General features: G+C 45.9%; 2 protein-coding genes across 2 annotated transcripts; one reads left to right on the top strand and one right to left on the bottom strand.

Annotated features, from left to right (window-relative positions):
* Positions 1 to 1061: 1061 nt before the first annotated feature.
* Positions 1062 to 3527, top strand: LOC119360197. Its single transcript, XM_037625948.1, has 4 exons — positions 1062 to 1439; positions 1647 to 2033; positions 2770 to 3035; positions 3124 to 3527. The coding sequence occupies exons 2-4, from the start codon at positions 1689 to 1691 to the stop codon at positions 3290 to 3292; spliced, it is 780 nt and encodes a 259-aa protein (XP_037481845.1). The 5' UTR covers positions 1062 to 1439; positions 1647 to 1688; the 3' UTR covers positions 3293 to 3527.
* A 438-nt stretch (positions 3528 to 3965) lies between these two features.
* On the bottom strand, positions 3966 to 6217 carry LOC119360186 (actin-depolymerizing factor 7). Its single transcript, XM_037625941.1, has 3 exons — positions 6085 to 6217; positions 4469 to 4734; positions 3966 to 4371 (listed from the first exon to the last, which is right to left on the bottom strand). Exons 1-3 carry the CDS (start codon positions 6085 to 6087, stop codon positions 4221 to 4223), a joined length of 420 nt encoding a protein of 139 aa, XP_037481838.1. The 5' UTR covers positions 6088 to 6217; the 3' UTR covers positions 3966 to 4220.
* Between the last annotated feature and the right edge of the window lie 6961 nt (positions 6218 to 13178).

The raw sequence follows: 13178 nt of genomic DNA, 5'->3' as shown, positions 1-13178 counted from the left end.
TATACATCCGAATCAGGAAAAGTTGCTGTAGAACATCTTATAATGAGTGAACCAATCTGTGGTTGGATGGTTAGAGGGACTGTGGTATTCTCAGCCCACCAGAATTCAAATCCCGATGCTCCCATTTATTCATGGATTTATTTCAAGATTTCCGACGATGTGCATTCAGTGGGAGGAGACGTTTCTGTCGACAACGAGGTGTCTACGGTGACTTGGTAAATGTCAAGATGATATGCCGGCTCAATTTTTCGGAGGTGCTCATAGAAACAGGGTGTGCATGTGTGCGTTCATAGGAATGAGTGTATATGCGTGTATATGATCGTTTTAGCCTATACTGATGTTCAAAAAAAAACATCTTATAATGAGCCCAGGGCCGGTCACCGGGTCCTGGCGGGCTGTAAGCAGAGCCCAACTCGCTTCCAAAACAGGGCCGAATCCGATGCAAACAAGGAGGCCCGATCCCCCGCAGATCCATTCCCCGGGGTATAGCTGGCCAAACGGGCCGGCCCGGCCCGGCACGGCACGGCCCATCCTAATCGTGCCTGGCACGGCCCGGCCCGCCTAGGCACGATTATTATACGGGCCGTGCCGTGCCAGCCCGCGTGCTGCAGCCTGCAGCCCAGGCACGGCCCGTATGCTAATCGGGCCGGCCCACCGGCACGCCAGGCCCACTAATCTACCTCCTATTTTGCGCATTGAGCGTTTTTTAGCCTATTTTTACCTGTTGGCCCATATTAGAATACATAAAAAAAATATAAAAAAGTTAATCGGGCCGTGCCGTGCCGGCCCGCGTGCTCGCCCTTCAAGCCCAGGCACGGCCCATGGCGTGCCGCGTGCCGGGCCTGGCCCGTTTAGCACGTGCCATGCCGTGCCGGCCGTGCTACCGGGCCGGCCCAACTATCCCGGCCCGTTTGGCCAGCTATACCCCGGGGCGCACGCGGAAGCCGACAAGCCGGCCACCACACGTGTCCCCCCCTTATCCACACCGCTCTCCCTCACTCCCCCTCCGCCACTATTTATAAGCTCCCCCGAGAAGACTTGACTTCCATTCGCGACGGCACAAGCAAGAAGAGAGAAAAAAAAATCCCCAATCCCTCCGCCCACCCACTCACCACTGCTCCTCGCCCTCCCCTCCCCTCCCAGATCTGCCGGGCACGGCCCTCGCCGGCGGCGTTGGGTCCGCGATGCCTCGGACGGCGCGGGGGGCCTCGCCCCTGCCCCGCGACGACGCCGCCCTCCCCCTCCCCTCCGCGCTCTGCTGCTCCCACCGCCTCAAGCCCTGGTCTTGGCACCCCAACATCCACTCCTCCTAGCGCGCCGTCCCCTCCCCTTCCCCCTCCCCTTCCTTGCTCCTCTCATCGCTGGACTTCTCTCCTTCTCGTCACTGTCGACTGCCCTGCCTCTGCTCGTGGGATTGGATCGCCGGCGCCGGGACCAGGGTACGCCGCCGACCGACCGACCCCCTCTCTTTTAACCTCGCCGAATCTGGCGCAGACCTGCATCCAGTGATAGCACTGTCGATCTTTTTAATTAGCACTGCTGTTTAACGTTCGTTTAGGATCTACGAAAAACGGAGCTAGCCGCTAGTTTAGTGGATCCTTAATCAGTCAGCTCACGATGCCCTTGTGGTTGTTTGATGGACGCAGGTGTGTGGTTTGTGGTTGCTGTTCTAGGACGCCGGTTTCTTGATGGATGGCCATTCCTGTGATCTTGGGAGCGTGCCGGCAGTGGCATCTGATGGTGCGGGTGCCCCTTCTGCTGTCGCCGGCGGCACGGACATTTCTCCAGGGAAGCAGTCTGCCCTGGATAGAGCTTCGGGACAGGGGGAGAATGCAGATTGTTCAGTGGAGGCTGGAATGTGTGCAGGTTTCTCCAAGCCGGTTGGCTTGGGGTTGAAGAAGGACCTCCAGAAGTGCGCAACGTTTCCGTCATCGTCATCTGCCGCTGAGGCCGAACCGGAGGACTCATGCTGTGATGCCGATGATGACGCGCCGAAGGATGCGCACACTTACCAGCGCTCTGTGTCCTTGCCTGTGAGTAACTTGTGCTGTGTGTTATCATTTGCCAAAAGATCCACAAGTAGTATCATGCTTTCGATCCATTTCCTACTATACTACTAGCAGTGTTGTGTCAGTCATTGTGATCATGATTTTAAAATCTAGCAGCTATCCAGGTTTTAAGCTAGGTAATGATATGCTGAACTACTGAAACAACTATCCAGGTTTCTGACCTGTCATCACATTCTTTGGAGGCTCAAGGCTTAATGCTTAGGGATTTATAAGAGTGTTGATTAATTTATGGCTTCTTTGTTGTATTTGTTTGAGCATTATAAACCATGTGTTGATATTTTAGTGTGGAAAGGTATAGATAGCATGTTGCTTACTGTGTATAATTTCACAAACTGCATGTAATGCAATAGGTCGGTCTGTTCTTTCCGTTACAAGGAAGTAACAGCAAGTATGACACCGCAAGACAATAATACAATGTTGACCTGCATAAATCGTTGTGTTCGTTTCTGCAGTTGTGGTATTGCTAAACAACTGGGGTATGCTTTACAATTGTCGGTTATAGTCATTGATTTGGAAGTGTATATACAACCAGAATCGCTTTTCGTTCACGTGAACCAACTCACTAATTATCAACCCCATGTTGATAAGTTACATGTGCTCCATGGAACGTCATTTGTCGGCAAGCCAGAAATAGTTTTGTTGCTATTAATATTGCGTAATGAGGAAACTAACCAACCCCTTCCTTTTCTTGTCTCCGCAGCCAACTGTGAAGCTCATCCCTGCTATCAAAGGAAGCCGCCAAAAGAATGGGATTCCTTTACCAGCAGAGGATCGCCACATCAAATGGGCGGCCGACGTGTATGACCCCCCTGTTTCATCCGTTTCTCATTCTGTGAACAACAGTTACCAGCGGCGGCCAAAGCCTCGTAAGAAGGACAAGACCAAACAGAAAGAGAAGCGGAAGGCCAGGAACAAGAAAAAAACCAACAACGCTGCCCAGAATCCAGCTGTGCTCCAGACTCCTGGGTAAGATCGCTAGAACTTCTCCTGCTGTTAACTTCCCACACCAACCTGTAGACGAAGTTTGTTGATCTGTGGACCTTGTGTTTTCCAGACTGGAAGACCTTGGCACCTCCATTGGTAGCGAGGCCCAAGCCGATCCTGGCAAAGTTGAGACCGAGATGTTGGACTATGGCATCAGCAGCCAAGAGGTGAAATGCGGAACCAGCTTCCTGCTCGAGTCGGCTGCTAAAATGCATTTCTCCACCGCCGAGGCCTCCTGAAACGCCCGCGGGATCTCTGTTATGTAAATAGGATGGCTGTACATAAATAAATCATGTGTGTTGTTATCACCATGTACCTCCCATTGCACGTGATGTGCTAGAGAACTTCTGCCCTAGCGTTATTTCGTAGCAATCGCTTGAATTTTGGACTAGTTTGTGTATGTAACTATGTATGTTCTGCTGGACAAAACTACCATCAATCTATTACTACACAACAGTTGCTGCCTTATCTAAAGATTCGCTGGTCGTGGCCAGTTCTCCATAGTAGTTATGTTTAAAACTGATCTGCTGGAGGCAGTGTTCAAAATCAGTATTTATCAGAACACCATTATCCCCCCTGCCCAATCCATCTTTAGATGAATGTTCAAGTAAAAACATTTGAAATCATTGCATCCTGATGCATGTCTACATACAAATGTTGCAAATCATCCCCATGAAACTTAGCATTTGATGTTTAACCTAGGTTACTGTCATTTGCCAGTTTGAAATTCACTCCTGTCAGTGAGATGCTTCTTTTGCAAAATCAGTTAGATACTTGAAGCAGAGGATGAGGCATGCTAATAGGAACTTCTGAATTGGATTTATCATCAAAATGTGTTGCATAATAAGCCTCAGTGGGCATCATTAGTTTCAAGAACCAGTGATCCTAGTATGAAAGCTCACAACAAGAATCTACCAAAATTTTACCATGAAGATGCAACTGATCTTAGCAGGTAAGAAGGGGGGATATCAGGACCCACGAATCAACAACCAGAAAGGATACATTTGTCGTCGCACAAGTCACAGCTTACATCTTCCTTAGGTGGTACATACTGGCAACTCAATCACAATTGCCTCATGGTAAACAGCTCATGACCAGCCTCGGCGAGCGCGCTAAATCCTCATCAGAGGCTCATACTTAAGGTAAGCAGCAGCACGGCCATGGTGCTCAGTTGGCACGGCCTTGGATCACATCAAAGCCGACCTCGGTCGGGTCTGTCGCCTGCAGCTCCACCTGGATGCCGTCGAGCTCCCTCTTGAACCTCTCCTTGGAGCTCGCGTAGATCATCTTGCTCCTCACGCGTGCCGTGTCAGGAGACCTGCATAGACATTCAGAATGAATCGGTTGTTACTACATAGTTGCACGTTGTGAAGAGTGAGCGGTGAATCCAAGAACAGATGGGAGGCATCACTGACCATGCGACGAAGAATATCTTGCTCTTCTGGCAGTTCTCCTCGGTGACAAAGTCGTAGTCGAATATCGCGTATCTGCATTCATTGGTGGGGAGGCTGGCGGCGAAGTCCTCATAGTTCAGGGCAGGCTCGCCGACTTTCTCCACAACAACCATCTTCTTCTTATCGTCTATCTTGTAGATGATGAAGCGGTGGGTTCGCTTCGCCTTCAGCTCCAGGAACTTGAGCTTGCATTCGTCGTCCACAGCCATGCCTGACGCAGCGTTCGCCTACAGTAAAAGCGCAGGACAGTTAGCCATGATACTAAGTAATCACTCTTTCTGCACTTGTAACAGAGTACATCTGGAAGAAATGTTATGAGGACAACTGATTAACAGGCGGTGCTGCTGCAACATGGCAACTACAATTAGATGCACCTTTCTAAAGAGTGAGATTAGGTGTAGTTGGTTGCCAGTAGCAATCGTCTGAACCGAACTGATTCATTGCAGACGCCTGTCAGGACCGAGCCAATTCGTCGCAAACGCCTGTCAGGATAGTGGCTTTCGAACAAACGGAATTCCACTAAATGGGACTGTTCAGTGCGTCTGAACCTCAGCTGGTGGAACATCAGCATGACACAAGCTAATAAAGCGATTTGCAGGTCCACATCCAACAATGATATGATTGCAGATAACAGAGTGTAGAACGGTCATGACCAAGGACCATAAATCATGTTGACGCTCAATGCGCAAGATATCATTGTTTGAGCTTGCATCTTGCTCAATGCGCAAGAACTTGAGCTTGCATCTTCGTCTGAAATAATCTCGTTTCATTGTTTTCTTTTTCCTTTTTCAAAAAGGAAGGTCGCCATTCCTTGTAGGGAAGCAACTACGAGCACTAATGTGCATCATGGAGTTGTCGACAGGCTATTCGCAGACCGAAAAATCCATGAGAGATCCCAGTTGCAAACTTTCCATATCTCATCATTGGACAAAACACACCGCAGATGGATCCATTAAACTACATGACCACGAATAATAAACTCTACAGGCTGGCCATCTCACACATACTTGGGGTTTCCTAATCCTCACCGACAACTGAACAACGTCTGTAGAAATTAAAGCGCCGCCATTAACAATTGAGGTGCCGAAATAACTAATGAGGCCATGTGTCGCCATCCATCTAAAGCTTTGGTAGATTCACAACACAACTAATAATACTTCAAAACTGTATATATAGTATTAGTTGTTGGTCATGAGGCCAAAACTGAAGGGACTGGTACTCCACCTGTTCATCGCCAGGACCCCAAATCGACACTAAATCACGCGCATTATGAAGGGATCTTGCATGTTTAGGGCGAGAATCCAAAAATCGCCAGCACATAACTAGCAAGGCACCACTACTTCTTGTCCTGGATGACTGGAACGGTGAGGACAGACCGTCGAAAACTAGTACGAACTCAAGCTTCAGGAAATTCGCTCGAAAAAAGAGCGTCCACCGGCAATGGATTTGATAGCCTCGCACTGCGCATTTTCTCCGGGGAAAAAGCAATCTACGGCGCACTGCTGATGGGTACTGTGCGCGACGGCAGAAGCAAGATTAACCAAGAGCATGGAGGGGAAACACAGGAAGATGTTTACCATGTCGGAGGCCTCGCAGTCGGGGACGACCCCGCGAGGAAGAAGGAGGCGGATTCGATGCCCTCTCTTGTAGAGTTCCTCCTCGCTCCCTGCTCTCTCTTGCGGCGGCTGCTGGGGGGAGGGGGGTGGGGGTGGGGGTGGGCTTGGGTGGTGGGAGGAGGGGGCGGTGTGGTGGTATTTGTGTGAGGGAGTCGCGTGGGATGGACGCGCGGTTCGCGGCATATTTTCTTTTCTTTTCCTCCTCGCGCCATTTTCTCTCTCTTTTTCGGTGGCGGGCACCGACCGCGGGCAGGGCCCCGCCGCGCCAGAGATATTCTCTTCGGTCGGTCTGGGCTTGGTCCTCGTGCACCGCCCGCGGTGGCCACCCGTGCGCTCGGTGGGGCTTCGGCACGCTTAGGCTGGTCATAGTGGAGTAACATAGGTAGTAACATAGATGCCACATAAGCAAAAATGATAATGTGGCAAGTAGTTAATGAGAAGAGAGGCAAATAGAGTAACATAATATGTTACTATCACATAGCGGTTTCCAATGCATAATGAGTCTACAAAGTAATAAAGGAAGGCAACTATGTTACCACACCTTTGACACTACCCACTATGAAGGTAGTAACATAGACTAGTAACATAGCGCACTACAAAATATTATTGCTTATATGGCAAGTAATTAACGAGAGGGGGTAACATAATATGTTACCGTAACATAGCGCTTTTCAAGACAAGATGAATCTACAAACTAATAAATGAAGCCATCTAAGATACTACTATTATGTTATTTTGCATTATGAAGGTGGTAACTTAGGCTAGTAAGTTACTCCTCACTATGACCAGCCTTAGCGTTCAAGGGCAAGGGCAATTTGCGTCGAAACGCAGCCAAACCTCCGGGCATCGGAGTTTCACCGTATTCTTTTTGCCATTCAAATACCACAGCTTCCTCCACCGCCTCAGGCCCCCTCCTCTTTCCCGTCCGGCGGTCTCGGCGGCGGCAAGAGGAGTGGGGACCCGCCGTCTCGTTTTATTAGTATTACGTTTTGCTTCTCCGGTGACATCAACGAGTTGGTGCCGACGATGGCAATGTTGGATCAAGGTCTCTCCGGTCTTTCCCTACCTTGACGGCGTCCAATTCGACACTGGCGAAGGGCCTACGAGAGTCTGTGTCCCTAGATATGTTGGTTCCCTTCAGATCTTGGCAGTTCATGTGTCTTTTAAGGAGAGCTTTTGGTGTGACAACCACGCCATCTTCTTTTGTGTTGATCCGTGGCTTGGCCCGGTATGTCCACCCCTCTGTGCTGGTGATGAAAGATTGCAAGCATGTTCTAGATGGAGTGATGCTTCAACCGATGTTGTTTCAACGATTTTTAGATCTCGTCTTAAGGGACTAGTTCGTCTGCCCGCATTGGTGGCATTTCGACGTTTCGTGGGAGGTGTGGTCTGTCATGCTTGCTGGGTTTTTGCATGATTGTCCCTTTATTGATCATGTGGTCAGACTTTTTTTTTGCACGTTTGTCCATCAATCAATTGTGTGGTCGTTTTTTAGAGTGAAATTCACCTTTTGCCCTGCAGTTGTACATTTGTGACACATACTTCATATTACCCAATTTAGTGGGACTTCAACCGAAAATATCCGATTTTGGAGACTTTTAACATTTGTTTCACCCTAATTTTGCATTTTGCTTGTTTATGTTAGATAGGATCAGCATGTTGCGTCAATGATTTATATTTTTTTTTGTAAAGATCTGAGGGCATCGTTGGTGATCATGTCCGACTTCTCTTGTCGATCTCCTCCATTCCTCATAGTTGTCTAAATATTTTTACACCCCGGACGTCATCTCGCACCTTGTCTAATGGACACGCACCGGAAAATGAGGGTCCAAAGCTTCTAAAAGGGATCTTCTGGATGAATTTTCACTAGGCAGGGCAATTAGTGTCACAAATGCATATTTACACTGTAAAATATGGAATTCACTTTTTTTATGATGAAATGCAAAAATCCCTGCTCCTCTTGAGGTGTTCTCGGAAACAAGATTCACGCAAAATCCCAAGCGACGGGATTTGGAGCGAGCCGACGGCCGATGGGACTTGAAGCCCTTCAATCCTACTATGTGAGCCCAGTGAGGTTTCTTGCAGCCGCGGGAAGCGCAAGGTGTTTATCAAAGATGGTCGGGATGGTGTGAGAGGCAGAGAACGAAAACAACTCCATACCACAGATAAGAATCAGGATGCCATGCATACATTGCACTGTATACTTTCAAAACAGAGACGACGATGTGGTGCAACAGTAGCTACAGTGGCCTGAGAAGAGGGTGCGGCCATTGACGACCTTCTTTGACGAGGTGGACATGCTTTTGAACAATGTTATCCATTGCTAGCCCTCGCAATCTTCTTATTCCTCTCTCCGTCTCTGCCATAACCTCTTCCTCTAACCACACATTCCACGCACAAATCGCTGGAAAAAATCCATTCCAAATATCTCCATGTGAAGGGATCGAGATGTACCTTTAGTTACTTATTATCAGGGAAATGTATTTTTTCCGTCCCTCAATTATCTCGAAAGCATAGAAATGGTCCTCAACTTCAAAACCAGCAAACCTTAGTTCTTCAATTTCTCAAACCAGATAATTTTAGTCCCTCGTGCTGCTTTGTGTGGTTTTGGCCGGGTCTACGTCCACGTGGCGATCCCAGGTGGATCTTCTTGTTCCTTATCAGTCGAACTTGGCTAGGCATTTCATCAAGCAGTTGATGCGCGTCCAGCAGGAGGAGAAGGGCGTGGGCATGGAGGCCTCCGGCGAGGTGGCTCTCGTCCTTGGAGACCTCCGTAAGGCCTTGCTGTTGTACGAGCTCGCATGTATGCCGAGGCCAAGCTGTCGCGTGCGTCTGCGCCCCCGCTGGCTGCACGCACACAAGCACAAATCCTAGAGCTACTCAATGCGCAGCAGCCCATCAACTCCTGGTGGAGCGCGTCGCCTGCAAGTTCCTCCGACGGCCGTGCGCGCGTTCAGCCACAAGGAGCGTTGAGCGCAAGAGCTCAAGCAAGAAATAGAGCGGTCGCGGCCGCCGACCGGAGCGGGCGAGGGAGTGCATGCTGCCGCGTGCCGCCTCCGGAGCCAGGCTTGGTCGTCGGCGAGCTTCAGAGCACCGGCATCCAGGGTGCCGACACACGAACCGTGTGCGTTTGAGGTTGAAGATGCTCATTACAATGGGGTCCATAGGCAAGTCAGAGGGCTAAACAACAGGAATTAAAGTTTAAAAAATGGGTAGAGGTGGTGGGGCCCACACTTTGCCAATTCGAGTCAAAACCGCTCAAAGATCGGCAGAAAACCACCCAAAGTTGCACGAGGGACTAAACTTATGCGGTTTAAAAAATTAAGTGACTAAGTTTTGCTGGTTTTGAAGTTGAGAGACCATTTGTATACTTTTGAAATAATCAAGGGACGAAAAATATACTTTTCTCTTATTATTATTAGCGATTTTAGTCAAGCCTTGGATATAAATACGAGCCTAACAATCGCTAAGGTGAGTTAGTTCTAGAAATAGATGAAAGCAAGAACATGGTGAGCAAAACAACACAATACGATATCAAGTGCAAGGTCAAATGACCAAAGTAAACCACATGTAGGAGCTAGGTTCTGTTTGGATGTTTGCACTGGGAGCCTTGGCATTGCATTGGGTTGAATATCAATATCACACTATATTGGTATTGAGATTGAATGTCAATATTTTTGTTTGGATGCTTAGATATTCAGAACACAGACTTGATATTGAGGTTGAATGCCAAATGTTGTTTGGGTTGTCAATGTAAGGCAATGAGTTGTATGATACTTCCCCGGGAAACGGAGAGAGGAATGAGGTGGTCAGCAACACACCTGCATCGGGCAATGGAGCTCGTAGTTACATCCGTCATATTGAGTCGCCCATGGTCTCTAGTAGTGAGCAGCGCCGTAACCCGCCACGTGACGACCCGCCCCGTGGTAACCCGCCCCTTAACCACAGGACTCATGATCAGGCGATTGTGGATGAGGCTAGAGCGCGTCGTGAGGCGGCAGCAGCAGCTAACCGGGGGGCTTATCAGCAGCCTCCGGTGACCCCTTCAACTTCAGTAGGATCCGGGTCAAATTTCAGTATCATCCGGGTGCAACTCTAGTGCCGGCTTTGGGTAATGAGTGTTTGCCCAAAGATTTCAAAGGGCCTCGTAAAGTGCCTAACTACACTCCGGATCTCCCTCCAGAAGCTTGGATCGAAAGTTATGAGCTGGCCATGGAGATGCTGGATGTCAGCGATGCGGTTTGTGCTAAATATTTCACCGTGATGTTAGAAGGATCAACTCGTACGTGGCTGAAGAGCGTGCCCCTAACTCCATCAATACTTGGGCAGAATTGAAGGAAAACTTTATCAAGAACTTCCAAGGGACTTGTAAGTAACCTTTGACGATTGTTGATTTGGAGCACTGTGTGCTGCGAGAGAACGAGTCAGTTCATCATTAGGCTCTCCGGGTTGCAACCATCATCCACTCTTCGGATAGCAGATCTAGAAGAAGAAACGGAGGCCGTGCTCCCGCGGGTCGACTAGCCGGTCTCGAGTGCTGCGCCATGAGCCAGTACAGGGCGGTGTGGCCGTTTGGATCCATGGGCATGGCCAGGGCCGGTCCATAAGCCGGGCAAAAAGGGCAACCGCCCCGGGCCCCGGAGTACTAAATTATGCTTGTAATAATCATAGTACTTTCTTCATTTTTATTTACTCCACATTAGCTTTGGTCAAAGTTAAACTTTATAAACTTTGACATATACAATAACAAATCAGTACCATTAGATTCATTATTGAATGTACTTTCACATCATATAGATTTGTTATTATAAATGTTCATAATTTTTCTTTTCATAAACTTGGTCAAACATTATGAAGTTTGACTTCAGTCACAGCTAATATGCAGAGTAAATAAAAACGGAAGGAGTATCCTCTATAACACTAAGCTCCCTAATTTTAAAGGGCTCACAATCAACTGAGGTCTTCAATTGAAATTGGTACACCTGATTTTGACCGGGTCAATAATTTGTCAAAGCTCTCTCATTCAATTCTTTTATACTGTTTACTATGCTTCCTAATTTTTAACGCCTCACAATTAATTGAGGTTTTTAATTTAAAATTGATTCACTCATTTTGACTGGGTCAATAATTTCTAAAGGAGCTCTTCCTTCCAATTATTTTAATTCACTATTGTTCCCTAATTTTGAAGCTATTCAATTCGATTGAGGTATCCAATTATGGATTTGATTTACGGTTTTGATCGACCCAATCATTTTTCAAATCAATTAGCAGCAACTGACCTACAGAAACATATTAATCCCGCGCACCCTCCCACCACCTAAAAAAGTAAACGCCACCTTGTGATACTATAGCACCAATATAATACATGCATATATCGACGCAGAAATTTCCTCACGTAAATATGGATTTATTAGCAGATAACACAGAATCACATCGAGAAAGGCCCCTCAAATCATACAATTATAACAAAAAACACACTCCATCATCTCCCCGCCCCGACAGACTAAATATTCCATCAATTCCAAAATATAAGTGGTATTAGTTTTTTGGAAAGTCTAATTCCTTTAACTTTGACCAAGTTCAGTGCCAAAAATGTCAACATCCACAATATTAAACAAAAAAAATATGAATATTCACAATGTTGAGGATATCACTTATTGTTAGTGTCTCGGTTAGCCCAGGATTAGAGATTAATCGGAAATCGGTCGATTAATCGGTTTTGTCGGTCGATTATTAATCGGCCATTTTTTGCAAATCTCATGTTCCCTACACTAAAATTTGCTATATTTAACATCAAAAAAGTATTGGCCAGAAGTGTTACCTTGATTCCTAGCCTCTGAATCCTCATATAATCACAAAGAAAATAGGACAATAGTAGATATTACTAAACCAGGTCCACAAAACACAAATAAACATTGTTTTTGCAAAAATAGTGCTAGGAATAAGCTTGATTTGTCAGTAGATTCTCGATAAAATCGCTTGCCAGAGCAATAAATCAGCCCAAATGATAAACGGTGAAGATAAGGCATAATCTTACCGATCACCCTAGGAGTAGCGATAAATTGGACGATAAATCGCTGAATCCAAAGATGTTTTGAACAGTGAATATTCATTTCACGGTGAATCTAACTATACCGGTTTGGTCTTATGGATTTTGATATATTTCTCTACAAAATTTACCAAACTTAAAAATGTAATACACCTTATATTTTGAAATAGCGTGGGTAATGTTTTTAGGGAATTCAACAACAACAAAGGTGCAACAAAGCGCGCCAGACCCTTCTAGTTATACATTATGTCCGAAAGATTTTTGAATACCTAAGAAGATTCAATTTTCATGGGAGCAAGTTCACACTGCATACTAATAGTGTATATAATCTGGGAGCAAATTCATATGTCATGCATGTCATAATGAAATATATATTAACCATATTTCTATATTCAAATTAATGCATAACTTTTTATTTTATAAACTAGTGGAATCTTTTGTATACCCCAAGTTAAACTAGTCACATCTAGACGAGCTTATCAAATATCAAATCATATGTGTGTAAGTAGAGTCTGCAATTTTCTATGTCCTTCAATAATTTCAATAACTGTGTTATTTGAAGTATAAATACAAATCATGCATATGTTGCCAATTTGTTAATAAACCCAAGTTGCAAGACAAATTAGCCATACCCTAGACATTTATATAAGCTTACCCAATAATTCACTGGAAACCAATATTAATATTTTTGCTAGATTGTATGCTTTACAAATCTCCATCATGATATTTAATTATATTAATATATATGAACACACGTACATGGAATATATATTTATACACTATACAATTAATAAATTTTAAAAAAATTAATTCAAAGGGAACTTTTTATATTATACAATTTAAATTTAGGAGAAGCAAAATTTTGCAATATACATTTAAAATGCGTATCAAACAGAGAACACTATAAGTATTATTTACCAAATTTTTATGTTGTTGACTATGCTAGCTAAGTAATATAAGGTTACTAATTAAAGCTACAGTATTATACAACTAGCTTAAATAAGTA

The sequence above is a fragment of the Triticum dicoccoides genome, chromosome 1A (genome assembly GCF_002162155.2).
Source record: "Triticum dicoccoides isolate Atlit2015 ecotype Zavitan chromosome 1A, WEW_v2.0, whole genome shotgun sequence".
NCBI lineage: Eukaryota > Viridiplantae > Streptophyta > Magnoliopsida > Poales > Poaceae > Triticum > Triticum dicoccoides.
The sequence above is the reverse complement of the archived record's forward strand: the minus strand, read 5'-3'. Positions and strand labels throughout refer to the sequence as shown.

Bases quoted from the DNA above. Each gene is read 5' to 3' on its own strand.
- LOC119360186 (XM_037625941.1), bottom strand. The intron at 4,372-4,468 runs GTCAGTGATGCC...ATGTCTATGCAG, and splicing joins AAGATATTCTTCGTCGCATG to GTCTCCTGACACGGCACGCG.
- LOC119360197 (XM_037625948.1), top strand. From the start codon at position 1,689: ATGGATGGCCATTCCTGTGATCTTGGGAGCGTGCCGGCAGTGGCATCT. The intron at 2,034-2,769 runs GTGAGTAACTTG...TTGTCTCCGCAG, and splicing joins AGCGCTCTGTGTCCTTGCCT to CCAACTGTGAAGCTCATCCC. The intron at 3,036-3,123 runs GTAAGATCGCTA...TGTGTTTTCCAG, and splicing joins GCTGTGCTCCAGACTCCTGG to ACTGGAAGACCTTGGCACCT.